Here is a 16352-nt window from a genome sequence, read left to right as displayed (position 1 = left end):
GAGTTTATGAGGTTTTTAATAGTTTAATTTTTAATTTTTGTATTTATTAATTTTTGAATTTCGTATTATAGATTAAATAATATAATTATTTTTACTTGTTGAGAATTATGAGATCGAGTAACGAAACCTTGTAAGGGAGGATATCCCAAATAATATAATTATTATATGTAATAAAATAATTTTATATTTTAATTCATCTTATAATAAGTATTAAACTTTTAATCTTATTACAATTTAATCTCTCTTTAACATTTTAAAGATTTTATACAAATATATATCTATGTATACTTAATTTCACATATATATGAAAATTGCAGTCGAAGAATTGCATAAAACGTTATATAAATGGGAAAATGCTACTTGTATAAATAATTGGATTACTGAGAGATTGATTGAAGGTGTTAAATGACAAAAATGTCTTCATTCAATTTGCAAATTTACCATCCTTATCATTGGCCGCCTCCTCTCTCCTCTACCATGTCTATCTTCAGCAAGTTTTGTCTCGTCTTGCCTCATCATTGCCTTCGCCGCATTGCCTTATTGATCATCGATGCATTCTCTCATTACCTCGTTGTAGCTCATTGCACGATTGCAGCTGTATCTTGTCATCACCTCGTCGCAATGTCTCGTGCCGACCACTGTTGCATCCTACCATTGCCTCGCGTTGACCACCATTGCACCATTTGGTTGCCTCGCTTTTGCTATCTCTGGTAAGCTTCATCCAGCCCTGATCAAGTTTGATGAAACCTAGACTTCTCTCGTTAGTAATGTCTTGATTATCGATGATGAATTTCAATCCATGAAGTCTTATCGGTCATTCAGCCTCTCATTATGTCGGTGAATAGAGGAATCTATTTGATTTTGATGATATTGTTTTAGAAATTAAATAAAAAGTGATTGGGAAAAAAATTCAACAACGAAGAGAAAAGAATCTAGCGATGCGTTCTTGGGCATGGGTCCATAAACAGTGGTAGCCGGCACCTACCGTTTGGCAAGCACTGCTTCTATAGTTTATATTTTTTTATATTTTTTTCTAAATTTAAACAACCGTCAACATACACATTCTTCACTTAAAAGTTATTTTTAAAAATAAAATAAAATTACAACCACCAAGTAACATCTCTTAAAAGTGAACCTCATTTATTTTTTTTTCTTTTTTACTTTTCCAAACCGACCCTTTAATTTTTTTTAAACGAACGAACAATCAAATTTTGTTAAATTACGAGTAAAAATGAATTAGCTTTGATGTCGTATTAGTAACTATATGTAGCGATATTCAAAGTATAAAGACACAAGGGGGCTCTTGGCTAAAAAAAAGTGTACTTTAAAAAGATAAGTTATAAAGACATAAAATACAAAAATAAACTACGTAGAATATATGTAACCAAACAATGTTGTTTGGGTGGAAGTTTGGGCTATGCATTACGTGAAATTGACATGATGGGCATACATTACATGGACCCAAAACATTTGAAATAAGATAAAATGGTCCACAAGAATTAAAAGCACAGTATCTTATTGGGCCAAGAAGATTGAAAGGCCCTTTGGCAGGGGCCATTAATTTCTTGAGTTGGGTACCTCACAAAAGAAGTGGGCTTTTATCGCTATTTGGTATTTAGATTAAATAATGATGGGATTAAATTAAGAATAGTAGAAAATAGAGGCGGGATCAAATGATCCCGTTTGATGTTTGGTACCATCACAAGTGTAAATGGAGGTGTAACTTTGGAGTAAATTGGTTAGTAGCCATAAGGCATAAATATGCCATTTAAACTTTTTTTTTTTTTATAGTCATTTGGCCTCTTCAATTTAAAAGTGGACCTAGCATGTCCCTAAAATTTTAGGGTATATTTAATAGTATGAAAAATATATGAAAAATGTCATATCCAAGAAATTGAATTTTATCTTTGATGTTTGACACACTATACTTTTCATGGAATTAAATTCTATAGTATAATCATTAAATTATGTTTTTATATTTTTTTCATGAAAAATTTCATTTAAGGGGGAGATGATTTTTTTTTTTCTATGCAAGACTGCAAGTTAGAAAATATTTTATTTTCCAACTAAATGCTATCAAACACACCCTTAATTTTGCTACAATCGCATACCTTATTTCTAAAATAAATATGTATTAGATACACACGCATTGTTAGTGGGCCTTTGACTAAGGAAGGGGAGGAAATAGAGGTTGGTGGCAAGGGAATAGGAGAAAATAGAGGTTGTCGATGATCCACCCATAGCTGTTCTTGCCTTGGTTGGCCATTGGCCGATCAGCCCACCAGTCGAGAGTCACTAACCCATTGCCTCTTTCACCGGCAATCTTTGTTTCCTCCCATCTCCCTCGCTATTGATCGACCCACTAACAATACCTATATATCTCAAGAACACTCATTTGAGAGATGAGTTATGTAATTATAGCAAAATTGAAAGTTAAAAAGGACATGATAGGTTCAACTTAGATGGCATATTTATGCTTATACCTTGCTTGATATCATAATTTTGAGTTCAAAAGCAACCCATGGTTTAGCATGAAAATGGGCCAAAGAGGTGAAATAAGCCTAAAAACTTGGGTGAAAATGAGCCTATAAACTTATAAAACTGACTCCTTAGAATTGGGCAAATTAATGGCCTCAAAATTGGGCAAGGAAAAGTGTCTTGGTGGGTTTAAGAATCAGTGGACAAAGTGATAAAATTAAGAGGCTAAAATGAATTTAGAATATGGGACCAAATTGAAACATGAATAAGGGACTTAACATTTAAAGAAATGATTGGATCAAGTAGGTTTGGGGTTAGGGTTACTATCAAATCTAAGTTATCTTGATTTATAGATATTCTTAGTACGAATTGTATTTTACTTATAAAATTAATACTTGTATGATATTAAATCTGATATCATTTTTATCAAGTTATATCGTGCTTAGCATATTTAGCTGGCATATCACATGTAAGCCAGATCAATAGTCCCACAAGGTTTTTTAAGGTTCTCAGGGCACAAGTTTTGTGATTGAGTCATATTAAAATAAAATTCGCACCAATAGGTTATGAGTTCGATTTCTTATCTTATGTAGTGAGGCAAAGTCTCCACCTGTGATTTAGCTCTTTTGTTAAAATTGAGGGCATGAGCGATTTTAAGTTCTAATTTCTAATTTTTGATATATATATATGTAGTTTTTAATTTCTTAAGTTTTAATTATTACATATATTTATTAAAAAAATATTTCACTACTAGCCAAAAGCTATATATTACGCATAAGGATGACAAAAAAAAAAAATTTAAAAGCCATGGCCATTAACAAATTAAATTAACTCAAAACCATACCAATCGAATGGAATTGGATTGAAATGATGATGTCCACAAGAGAAGTTGTTGGGGATTGGTTGAACTATTAATCTAAACTCTCAAAGAGACAGAGGATACAAGTTTGGTTTAATGTCACTTTACCAACACGCATTCAATTATTTATTCATTTGCACCCTTGCTTTTGTAGCTTTCTAGTTGTACACTCAACACCAACCATGGATTAGGCAAGACTTGATAGAAAAATTAATAAATTAAATTAAAAACTCCTGTGGGTCCCATACAAAATTATTATATTTCACTTAACCTTTGTTTTTTAAGACTTTTTTTTGACCAAAAAAACTAAATTAATATGTTAGATAGGGACAACAATCACACCCAAATTATTTTTAAATAATTACATATAATTTTATTATTACATATCAATAAAAAATTCCAAATATATCTTTAAATGGAAGAAAATATCGTGAATCCTTAAATTAAACAAAATTTTAATTTATTTCTAAGCGGATGCAAAGACTAATTCATTCATAAGATAAGCAAAATGTAATTTATTTTTGAATTAAAAACAAATTAATTTTTAGGCAAATAATTAAATTTTTTAATTGGATTATTTCTCCAAAAATATAAGTTTTAGTCAAATTTTCAAATAATATATTTATGTTTCTAATTTTAAAAATTAAAAAATACTTTATTTTTGTGACTCAAAAATAAATAAAAAACTAATTTACTTAAGGAATCGTTACTAGAATTAATAATTATTTTTTTCTCAAATCAAAATAACCATCACATTAAGTAAGAATCATGGGGTCCAATCAATTCAAATAGGAATGAAATAATTAAATCATGAAACATAGGCTATGATGGGTTTGGGTATACACAAATGTCAAGCCGCCCTAAGAACAAGTGACCAAGTGCCTATCCAAAGTCTCCTTCAAATCCAATCTTCACTCAGTAGCCTGTTGGAAACTCACAACTGCCAAACTCTGCAAAATTCCAAAATATAAATTAATAATAATAATAATAATAATAATAATAATTGACAGTAAAATAAAATTTTGTCAAAGAGTGTTTAAAAGTTTGTTAAATGAACAATAACTCATTCAACTAACTTTGAATAAGTCGGGTTTTATAGTTTTTGTCTTTACCGTCAAATATAAATAATAATAAAAATTTAATTAATTTTAAATGAATGACGTGAGTTAACATTTATTTAATATAACTTTAATTAGTTAGGGTAGTGACAGAAATCGTGTGACAATGGTATTTTTGTAATTATGTTATTTTTAATGTTATTTTATATAATATTATTAGGTTGAGAGGGAGGGTAGGGTACGTACTCGGAGGCTGGGTGACCACATAGGCAGCGCCCGCGAAATTGCACGTGCCGCTCCCACGTGCGTTCTTCTGATAATAGCTATTGAAGGCGTACGAAGCGTGTGCCTCCAGGGTGTTAGGATCGTAACACGTGGCATCTTTCTGAATCGGACGGCAATCAGCGCCTCCCTGGCCGCACGCATAATCAAGGGCAGCCTGCAACTTCTCGCGCTCAGTCTTTCCGTTCGCCACGCACCACGTCTGCCCGGCCGCGCTCGACGACACCTCGCCGCCGGCGGAGGGCGGGACCTGGGTTTTGGTGGTGTTGACGGCCGTTGGCTTTTCGGAAGTGTTCAGAGCCGCCTTCGTGAGCGGAATGTCGTACACTTTCTCCTCGTTGGGATAGAAGAGGCCGTAGTTTCGCTCGGAGGTGGGCCCCGTCTTCTGGTTCTCGTTGAAGAGAGCGAATAAATAGACGTTGAGCGGTTCGTCGGGCCTCAACGGCGTCCCGCCGCCGGTCAGAACTCGGCGGACCAGGTTGCCGTTGTAAGCGGCGGCGTTGGCTTGGCTCGCGCCGACTTCGTTGGCGTCGCCCTTGGACGGCCAGCCGGTCTCGGTGATCACTATCTTCACGTCTTTGTATTGCAAGGCGTTCATGGCAGCGAAAACTGCGTCGATTTGGGCCTCGAACAGGCTGTAGTAGCGGAGCCCATTGCCGGCGTCTACCACGCCTTGCTTGTCCTGAAACAGCGCGTAGTCCAGGGAGATAACGTCGGCGTTGGCCGTGTAAGCGAAGAACGGGTAAACGTTCACCATTAGGAAGGAGCCGGTTTGCTGGAGAAAATCGAACATGGGTTTGATGACCGGTTCGACGAGGTCCGATTTGAACGAACCGGCGGACGAGGGGTACGAGGTTTGGAGGGCGCTGAGAGCCAAAGGGGAGCAGATTTTGATGGAGTTGTCGAGGCTGAATTTGATGAGTGATGAGTGGAGGTTTTTCATGGCGGGTATGAGGAAATCGGTGGTGTTTTTGGGGTCGGCGAATACTTCGTTACCGACGGCGACGGCCTCGATTTGGGTGGCTGGGTGGTAGGGGAGGATGTTGGATTGGACCCAGGTATCTGTGAACGATTGGGCTGCGGCGGCGGAGGACAGCTGCTCGTTGGGGATGGCGACGGTGACGGAGATGGACGAGCCGGAGAGGGCTTTGAGGACGGCGGCATTTGTGTCGAAGAGCTTGACCCGGGTGAGGCCTTGGGACTTGAGCAGTTCCACCACTTTGGGAGGCTCCGGCAGGTCGTCGGCCACGCGGCCGTAGTTCACTCCGATCAGACCCGTGTCGCCGGAGGAATCAACCGGGAAACGGCATAGGCAGAATATAAGAGCAAGCCAAAAGTAGCTGGGTTTTGCCATTCTCTCAGACCGATTTCAAGCAGCCAGAGAGAGAGAGATAGAGATAGAGATTGGGCAAACTTAATGCATGTGGGTTTAGTTTATATAGAAAGAGAGAGTTCTCCATGGATGGAGAGAGAGTGGAGAGAGTGGGAGAGCCGACGAGGGGATGGGGCAACCCGAGTGGAGGAGGTGGGACCCCGTACTGTTAGCGTAAATGGGAGCTCTCTTCTCACTGTCGTCTTTCCAGTTTTTTTACCTTTGCCACTCTCCTAATAATTTAGGAAATTAAATTAAATTACCCAATATTTTCTTATTTGGAAAGTAATCTTGTTATTACCTTCTATATTATCATATTAATGCAGAAATAATTAGTTCAGTCTGAAGTAATTAGATTGGACAAAAATTAAAATTAGAAAAAAATATTGGGTTCAAGACCATATTAAATAACGATAAATACAACCTAAATAAGGATAAGATGAGACTGATTTCGTCTCTTTCAAATCGATCCAATTACATGATGTATATAATTATATTTATTTGATTTTTGATTCAAAATCGAAACTAGATCAAATCGGACTAAAAATCAATTTTTTAAATTCTTCAAATTGAACTTATTTGATATTAAATGGGACCAAAATTTTGGGTCCAAACTAAAATTAGAAGGCCACTAATTTGCAGGGAAGGGCTTTCGTGTGGCAGTAGACGCCGTCTTGTTTGTTGGTGGCTGGACACCTAAAACTGTAGTGAAGGTCAACCTTTTACACCATGCTCCCACTCACTCGTATACTTAAATTTACCCAATTTTTCAAAATTCAAATTTATTAAAATAACTATTTTTTATTTCCATATATTATCAATTGTATAAATTACTATTAATAGTAATAGTCACTATATCTATATGCCGCTAAAATTTATGAGGTGTCGTCTGCTAATTTTTAAAGATTTAAGAACTAATTATAATTTTAAAATATAAAAAATAACCCAAATCAAATAACCAATATTAAGATAGTGTCCAATTAATTTTACCCAATTAGTATCGGATGCAATAAGAACACTAATATCATTTGCTATGCAAATATCATCACTCTTCTTTGTTATATAATGCATGACCAAATTTATATTTATATTTTTATAATAATTTAAATTTTTTGTTATTTCAATTATATTTTTATATTTATATTTTTGACTCAATTTAAAATTTTATATTTTAACGTATTTAAAAAATTAAATAATTTATTTTTTTATATTACTTAGATCGATCCATGGAACTAAATAGCATAAAGTATGGTTGTTAAATTGGGAAGGTAATGATTAAAAGTTAAAAAAACAGGGAACCTTTGGAGCATCGCTTCACATTTACACTGAATTCGAACGTTGGAAGGGAGGGCCAGCTGTGTTTGATCTGTTGGATTGCGAATGCGACATGGTAACGGCACAAATAATCAATCCATGGCACGAGGGAGGGTCCTGTGCTTGATCCCAATAATAATAATAATTATTATTATTATTGATGTGATATAAATAAAATTCTATCAAAAGACTAAATTTTTTTAAAACTTAAAATATTTTTTTGAGTTAAAAAAAAATAAAGATATGTAAACAGTCAATTCGATAAAATCTAATAACTGATTAAATCTAATTGAGAAGGAAAATCGAATCGAATCGAATCGACCGATTAATCTGAAAAATCGAATTAACCGATAATTGAAAAAATTGAACTGTGCAAATAAAATCAAACTGATTAAATTAAAACAACATAAAAAACTCAAAAAAAATTGAAGTAACTGATAAAAAATACATAAAATCAAAAAAATAACCTCGTTTTATAAACATCAAAATATTGTTTTAAAGTTTAATCGATTCGATTAGTTCGGCTCTTCCAACCAAAAAACTAAACTAAAAATTGAACTTTTGTGAAAAATTAATTGATTCGAAGTGATGTAAGAAAAAAATTAAATTGACAAGTTTGATCGATTCGGTTAAATTGAACTTTTACTCTCTCTTATAAAAATATGTAATTTTTCCCTAATCATGGGAGAGTTATGAACAAAACGAAAACAAGATAATTTCAACATCTAAAACTCCCTATGAGGATTTTGCAAAAATGATAGATTTTTTCATAATGGATCCTAGTCTTGGTGAACTTCAGAATATTAAGATAAATATTATTTGTAAAAATCCTAACTATAGTAAAATTAAAAAAAAATCATATTTTTCTATAAATATGTGAGTTATCATTTCAGAAAATGTATATCTTTTATATTGGTTTCAATACGATTAAGTATCGAATATTTTTTAATTATTCTCTTCCTTACAAAATTCAAGCGATTTGATAACGATGTCTCCGGTTAATAGATTCATTGTTGTGTTCGAACTATGATAATAATAACATTAATTTTTTGTATTAGAGTTAAGCTAATAACATAAAATACATGAATAATGAGTAAGCCTTACGTAAAAGTGACCGTATTATTATTAATAGGCTGAAATCAAATCAAAATGGTCGTTACATTCACACTCCAATACTTCGCTCCTAAGCAAATCCAATGTCCGATGTGGTTTTGTCACTTAGGATGGGTCTGGAAATACCTAATGATGTTGTGATATTATAATTATAAATATATATCAGACTATAAAACATACATTTTACGATGAATGAAATGTTATGGGTTGATTGGGTATAATGCATAATCTATTCTCATACTTTAGGTATTTTGGCAATGGACTATTTGTTTGGCCTAACAAAATAAAAAAAATAAATTATTTTTATTAAAATATTTGTTTAACATCATTGACTATTGAGGAAAAGTAATTAAATCTATCAAAGATCAAGACGACTCGTGACTTAGTCCTAGAGTGACACGAGTCCCTTTTTGATAAATTGTCACATGTTACTATATTTTTCTTTTTGGCTAATGGAGGTATGGGCTTTGAAGTGATTCGAGAAGTATTGGCTAGACACAAACAAAGACTATATTCATGGGTCACGTTAGAGAAAATGGTTTAGCAGAAATCATGCTTAAGCTATCTCAGATCGAGCTATACAAGCTCTAAATTTTGGAGGTAAGCAAGAGGATCGAGGATCATAATTCTCTTATTGATATCCTCTCTTGCTCGTCTCTAAGATTTAGATAGTAACTTGATTGTGGAAGATTACGAGAGGGACAAAAGGCTCATGCTTGTCTTGTCAGAATTAGTAGATGGTGCCCCAAGTATCAATTCCCAACAACATCAATTATCATATTCATGATTAAAAATATGACGATATATAATAGAGTTATGATAGGTGGTATCGTAATTACTATAAATATTTTCTCTTATACATCAATGGCCTTCCTCCATTTCTTTGTTGGTATATATTTCTTTATTTTGGTAATGAAAAAATTAGCGTAAACTGTTCATAGACTCTTTGTGATTTGCGTCGTCTATACAAAAATCTCTATAGTTCTTTTTTTTTTTTTTTTATTATGCCTCATTATTGGCGTTCTCAGCCATCCCGTCTCTAAAGCTACACTGAAGAGATAAATCGAGAATATGTCCCCAATGACAAGGCTCAAACACGTGACCAGGGGCCATAAAACACCCAAAAGACCCTACCTTTGCCAGTGAAAATGTGCCATGGGGGCAATCCTTATAATTTATTCATATTCCTTTATGTTCTTATGGTTATTCATATATTTCTACACCGCCACCGTTTGCCTTTTGTTGAATTTTCTCTTTCTCTCTATAATAAAATTTTGATAAACTTCTTAACTTGTTACTTTATTATGCATAACTTTTAATATTATAAAACATATGATTATTGTCGAATTTATTTGAATAATATATGATACTATTATGTTTTGATCTTCATTGTTGTCATGTGTTTATTATGTCTTTTTATCTTTATGTTATAGATTTGATAATAAAAAAACAAAAATATTGTAATTTTCTAAAGTACTAACCAAACATTGAAAAACCTCTTCCAATAACATTTTCAAAAAAATATTTTCTATCAAAAAAATATTTCTCAACAAACAAACAAAGCCTACAAGTGTCTCTATCATTGAAGAAGACTAGCCATGATGGAAAAAGCCACTAATTTTGACAATGGCAACCATGAAAACTAGAGCTTTACTTAAAACAATTATATTGTACTTACTCAATACCTAATGGTTTGATTTATGTGTTTAGGTTGTACTAAATCTCTTTAGTTTCTGAATTATTTTAAAAATAAAAATAATATTATTATTATTGTACAAAACTTCAATCCTCTCCACGAAAGTCCAAACTAAAAAATATAAAAAATCACTATAGCTAACTCATAATAAAAATATATATATATATATATATATCAAGAAAGATCTTGTTTCGTAACGATGAAAGAATCAATCAACAAATAACATCTATCCTAAACGTAAAACGCTAAGAGTGCAAAAGCACATACATGAATTGAAAGGCAGAATCATAATCTAAATTATCGTTTTACGTGAAAGTCGATGCAAGAATTATATTAATTTTTTTTGAGATTATCGCTCTTGCACAGTCTCTCATCACTCGTACATTTGATTTTGATAAAATAGATAAATTTCTGGTAGAGACTTTATCTCACTGTACATGATAAGAAATTGAATCTACAACTTACTAGTGTGAATCCTAATTTATCATGACCTAACTACTTGACTTATATTCTTACAAAGTAGCCCAAATCGAACCCGAGGAGTAGACTACTCGCATACTGACATCCCTGATGTTCCCACCAATTCTATATTTGTCAAGTGTTTTCTTTTTTTATTTATAAAGAAGATTCATAATTTTGTCAAACATTTCAACTGTAATGTCCGGCAAGTCTCACTCACAACCTTGTAAATGCATTAAGTTGTTCTAGTCGGCAAGGAGATTTGTCAACTGAGCTTTCTCCAATTCATAATTGACCCCACCATGAGCACCCAAGAGAGGAAACGACATGCACTACACATATCATATGTTTATGTTTTAAGATTGTGACTTTGAATTGTATTAATAATTTATATGTTGGTGATGTAATCACCTTAATTAGTAATCTTTTATGTGTGATTATAAAAGTTTCTTTTTTTGCCTTCATAAAGTAGCTAGTTTGAGTTAGCTCGTTATTTTAGCCCTATTAATGTGCAAGTGATGGTCTTCATGTCTCCGTCTTACAATTAAGGTGAACCTTTTATCAATGAATTTTGAGAAATGAGGGATATTTTCGTATTAATTAGACTATCATCTTAGGTAGTATTTGTTAATTAAGATATAGACAGAAAAAAAGTAAGATATAAAAATTATTTCATATTTTTGTTATTTTTAATATGTTTGTTAAACTTATTTGACAACTCTTAAAAAAGAAATCACTTAACTTCTTATCTGTTATTTTCTATATATACTTATCTCTTCCTTACTCAAGATAAATATATCTTGAACCTTACAAATAAGAAAAAATGACGAATATATCAAGGGTGGAGCCAATGTAGGCCTAGTGAGGGCTTGGCCCTGACTGGGCCTTGGCTCGCCACTAATTTTGCCTATACTCAAGCCCGGGTATAAAATCTAAAACCCTCCCTCAATCCTTCTCTAGCTCAAGCTCCCGCTGCCTGCCCCCCATGGCCCCTGGCTTTCTCCCTCTCTCGCTCTTGCTAGCTGTCGGCTGCGGGCTTCTTCTCTGTCGCTCTTACTCACTCCGGCCTCCGTCCGGCGACTCGGACCATCTGACCATCGTTGAGGTGAGGTCGCTGACTCGCTTCGCTCGTCCTTCCCTCACTTCCTCGGTCTACGGTTGCTCTCGCTTGCCTCGCTCAGTCCGTCACCGTCAATCGCTTATGCTTGCCAGTTACTGCCTCTCTTCGGGCCTCTGGCTCCATCGCTCGCCGGTGTCACCACCTCGGCTTGGCCCTTGCCAGCTCACCCCTCAGGGCTCCGACCCTCCGTCGCTGATCGCTCACTGGAGTTGGACGCTGCTTGCCTCTCCGACTCCAACTCTCTCTCCCTCTCACTTAATCAGTGAGCAGTAAGGCCTCTTAATCAGTGAGCAGTAAGGCCTCACCAATTTTTGTCTCAAAAATGTATTTTTTTTTTCATTTTTAAAATTAAGGTATTGATTAAATTATGTTAATTTTTTTGTATATTTATATTATTATATTATTTTTTAATTTTTAATTTTTTCATAATAAATTTTGCCCTCACTAAAAAATATTGCTGGCTCCGCCCCTGGAATATATAATTCAGTACATTTTAAAAAATTTAACAAACAGTTTAATAAAAATTTTAGAATGTCTCATAACCTTATCTTAATCCGAAAAATATTCCAACATTATCTTGATATAATTTATCTTACTCATTTTAATAAATGCTACCTTAGTGGTGAGTACTTGTTAATTCGAGAAAACATGAGAATTAGTTTAATTAATTAATGTGATTAGGTTTGTTTTGCTCTATTTTTTTCTAATCTAATTTGGTTTTAGTTCTATTATATATGAACTTAATTGACATTAGGTTAGGTATAAGTTAAAAGAGTCTACGCACACAATTTGACTTGATTTGTATAAATAATATTAATTTTTCTAACGAGCTTTTGTGTCATCTATATTGTTTTTACTCTCTATTTTTCTTTCGATAAAGATTGATTCGAGATTAAGTTCATACATATATAATTCACTAGTTTAAATGAGAAGAACGATGATATTTGAAATTCGAGAAAATTTGAGGAACGCATCGAGAATTTAATAAATTTTAAAGTGTTTTAATAAAATTTTAACATTTAATAACTAATATATAATAAACTAATAAAATATTAACACGTCACCTCAATTTGAAAATTTCACTAAATTCTCGTGCCCTTGAATAAATCACAAAAAGAGGGCCTTTTTTTTTCCCTTTTCATACCTTTTAAGTCTTAGAAAGAGGATGCGTTCACCAAACTGGAATTTGACAACAATAATAATTATAATAATAGGTGACGTCACCAAACAAGGCTTTAGCTTTTGGAGGTCAATTAGTTTTTGCAGTTGTGAAAGGGTGGGAAAGGGCCAAGAATTTGGTAGAATTTAAATTCCTACTCCCAACTAATCCCCTTGTTCCATTAAGTCAGTAATGCCACGTGTCCGTCCTGTTTGGTTGTGCCATGTTGGGATAATTTACAATTAATATTTAAATATTCACTTATACTTATGAAAAACAAAGAACTTGGGGCGGATTATTATACCTATAATTTGGCTTAGGTTTAAAATTATCATTTTTTGTGACCATGGTAACCCAATAGTAACACGTGGCATTATTGAGTTAGGTTTGGTTGAATTATATCTATACTCAAAACAAAGAAACACTGTTATTATTATGACTTAAAATAATTATCTTTGTTAAATCTCACATTAGGACTAATGAATTTATCTAAAACCAAAATTCTCAAAATCCTAAACATTATTGCTTATCATGGTCTAAGTGTAAGAAGAGTTAACTCTCGAGTGGATACTATGTATCTAAATTTGAAGTATTCATCTTCGTTATTATTGGATTTGGCTAGCGATCTTATTGATTATTCATCAAATCATCAAAATTCTAACTTGATACTCGAAGGAGCCATCGTTTAAGCTCTCGAGGCAATCTTCAACCATGGTTTGCAAGCAACCTTTTGTCTTTGGTTGAGTATTTCACAATAGTTCAAGTGATATTTCTTGAATATGTTTCAATGCGGTACCATCACTTTTGATTTCAAAATCAAATAATGTTGGGATAACTAATTTGTTGAATTGATTTGAGAAATTAGTTTTAGATATTTTGTTTATAACACTCAAGTCCTAAAAAAAATAAGAAAGAAAGAAAAACACAAATTATAAAAAATAACAAAAGCATAAGGTCATTATGTAATGCCCTTCCATTTCAAGTATGTTACCATAGTGGAAATTCAAGACTTTTTTAAACTTATATGAACTTATCTTTCTAATCCAAAACTACTAATAATTACGTGGAATACGGTCTAGATCAAACATGATTGACATGTAATAATTGAACCTTAAACATTAAAATAAAATTATTACATGTCTAAGTTAAATCTAGTCAACTATGAGAATTGTAGAAAAAAAATGTATAGAAAATGATTATTAAAAAAATAATCTTCTATCAAATCATCTTCTTTATTCCCTTCGATGTGCTCGATTCCTTGTTGGCATGTTTAAATATGTCGAATTAAGTGATGAACCATCTTGTAAAATCTCAAAAATAATTTTTGGCCATATAATTAAATACGTAACATGCATAATTTACTGTATTTAATTATGATAAATAAGGTGATAATTATCATTTATTATTTATCAAATGAATTCAGGGCAAAACGTTAACCACCCCTTTGATAATGATGTATTTCCACGTTTATATGTCAAATCATAATGGAGAATAATATAGTTTTATACGTATACTTACCAAAAAATGGGTTTTAATGCAATAATGGTAAACTTTATTTATTAAGGGAGTGTTTGTTAATCAAGATATGGGGAATAAGGTCAAATATGGCAAGCGTTTTGGATGTTTATTTTTTTCAGCATTTGTTAAATTTATCTGGATTTTTCTAGAAAGGGGCTTACGTGATCTCTTATCTTACTTTTGTCAGATAAATTTACTTGAAAGGAAAGGTCAGATAAATTTATCTGATATTTTACAGATAAAGGTAAATTATACACATACCCTTCCATAAAACCTCACCTTGAAACGTCGTTCTTCACGTTCATCTTCTTCTCTTTTATTTTTAATTGCTGTTTACTATTCATCTTCACACTTTCACAGAATTAACAGAGGGAGGCTGTTCATCTTCCTTTCATTTTCTGTAAATCTTCTTTTCATTATCGGTAATCGTCGCCTCCCCTACAATCTTCTCTATTTCTGTAAATCTTTTTCTTCTTGTATTTTCTATATATCTTCTTCTACATTTTTGTATATCTTCTTCTCGTATTTTTTGTATATGTGTATGTGTTATATTCTGTTCATTGTGGCTTCTTCTATATTTATAGAATCCTTTATGTGTATGTGTGTGTTATCTTCTCCTATATTTTTGTAAATTTTCCCACAGTGAATAGAATATTGTTATATTCTGTTCAATGTGGCTTCGTTTCATGTGGATGAGACAAGAATATTTGCTTTAGATGTCTTATTTTTATAAAAATTTCCAAACTTCCAGCAGTTTCATGTAATGGCTATTTTGGTTTTGATATGATTAACTAATTGTTTGGTAATAATAATTGTTTGGTAAAGGCACATAATGACTATTTTGATTTATTGTTAAACATTAAATTTTTAATATAAAAGTTTATTTTATATTTCTATTTTATTTACTTATGGCTGATTTTGTTATATTATTATAAAAGAGCATGATATTTATTTATTTATTTTTGAAATAATTTCTTGTTGATGTTAACAAATAATTTTGAATAAATTTGATAATAGGGATATTTTGGTAAAAAACTATTATTTTGGTGCTTATTATATGTATTAACAAACACATGGAAAGAAAAAATACAGTTACCAGTGGATTTTAAAAAATTTAACAAACAATCTGATAGAAATCTTGAAATGCTTCCCGGCCTTATCTTGATCATTTCATATATTAGTTTAGAAAGCATCTCAATCTTATCTTGATACTACCTTATCTTACTCATTTTAACAAATGCTTCGTAAAAATATAGTATAATTTATGTCAATTAAAAAGTCTCCTGCATAAAAACATGTAAGTTGCAAGGTGCTGGTGTAATTTGACAAAAGTCTGAGACATATACATAATAAATTGAAAATAAGGGGTAGAATTGTCACGTAGTAAACTTAAAAGTTTCAAAAAATTTCCCTCCTCCCCCTTCTTGTTCGACTGCTAGTCACCGCCGAAGAAGCGCTGACCAACACTTACCTCTACTTTCTCCATTGGAACCCCCTACTGATTGCTCCTAGGCAGTCTCCAGTTGTCTCATCTGCCTTTTTCCGCTAGAAAAAGCTGAAACCTATCTAAAATTGCAGCTATTCGTCTTTTTTGGCAAAAAACCATCGATTTTTTCGGCGACAAAAACCTCCGATTTTTCTCTCATTTTTCTTATCTTTTTCCTATTCTCTTGCTCGTGGCCACAATATTAAAGGAGAAACTGGTCTTTATAGTTGCAACTCAGACACGCAATCGTTATGTCGCCTGTCACCTTTGAGTCTCTGACACTGTTGGTCGTCGCTTGACACCACTAGGCCATCGCCGATCACTTCTAACTGCAGCTGAGTTGTCTTCTCCTCGTCAGCCGCACCAATTCGTGATCGTCTAGATATTGTCTTCTCATTTATAGTTAAAAATTGGTGTCAAATATACCAATATATTCAT

The 16352-nt window shown here is 32.9% G+C and overlaps 1 protein-coding gene across 1 annotated transcript; it reads right to left on the bottom strand.

Annotated features, from left to right (window-relative positions):
• Positions 1-4092: 4092 nt before the first annotated feature.
• Positions 4093-6133, bottom strand: LOC127792617 (glucan endo-1,3-beta-glucosidase 12-like). Its single transcript, XM_052323199.1, has 2 exons — positions 4642-6133; positions 4093-4287 (listed from the first exon to the last, which is right to left on the bottom strand). The coding sequence occupies exons 1-2, from the start codon at positions 6029-6031 to the stop codon at positions 4253-4255; spliced, it is 1425 nt and encodes a 474-aa protein (XP_052179159.1). The 5' UTR covers positions 6032-6133; the 3' UTR covers positions 4093-4252.
• Between the last annotated feature and the right edge of the window lie 10219 nt (positions 6134-16352).

The sequence above is a fragment of the Diospyros lotus genome, chromosome 15 (genome assembly GCF_014633365.1).
Source record: "Diospyros lotus cultivar Yz01 chromosome 15, ASM1463336v1, whole genome shotgun sequence".
In the NCBI taxonomy this organism is placed as follows: domain Eukaryota; kingdom Viridiplantae; phylum Streptophyta; class Magnoliopsida; order Ericales; family Ebenaceae; genus Diospyros; species Diospyros lotus.
The sequence above is the reverse complement of the archived record's forward strand: the minus strand, read 5'-3'. Positions and strand labels throughout refer to the sequence as shown.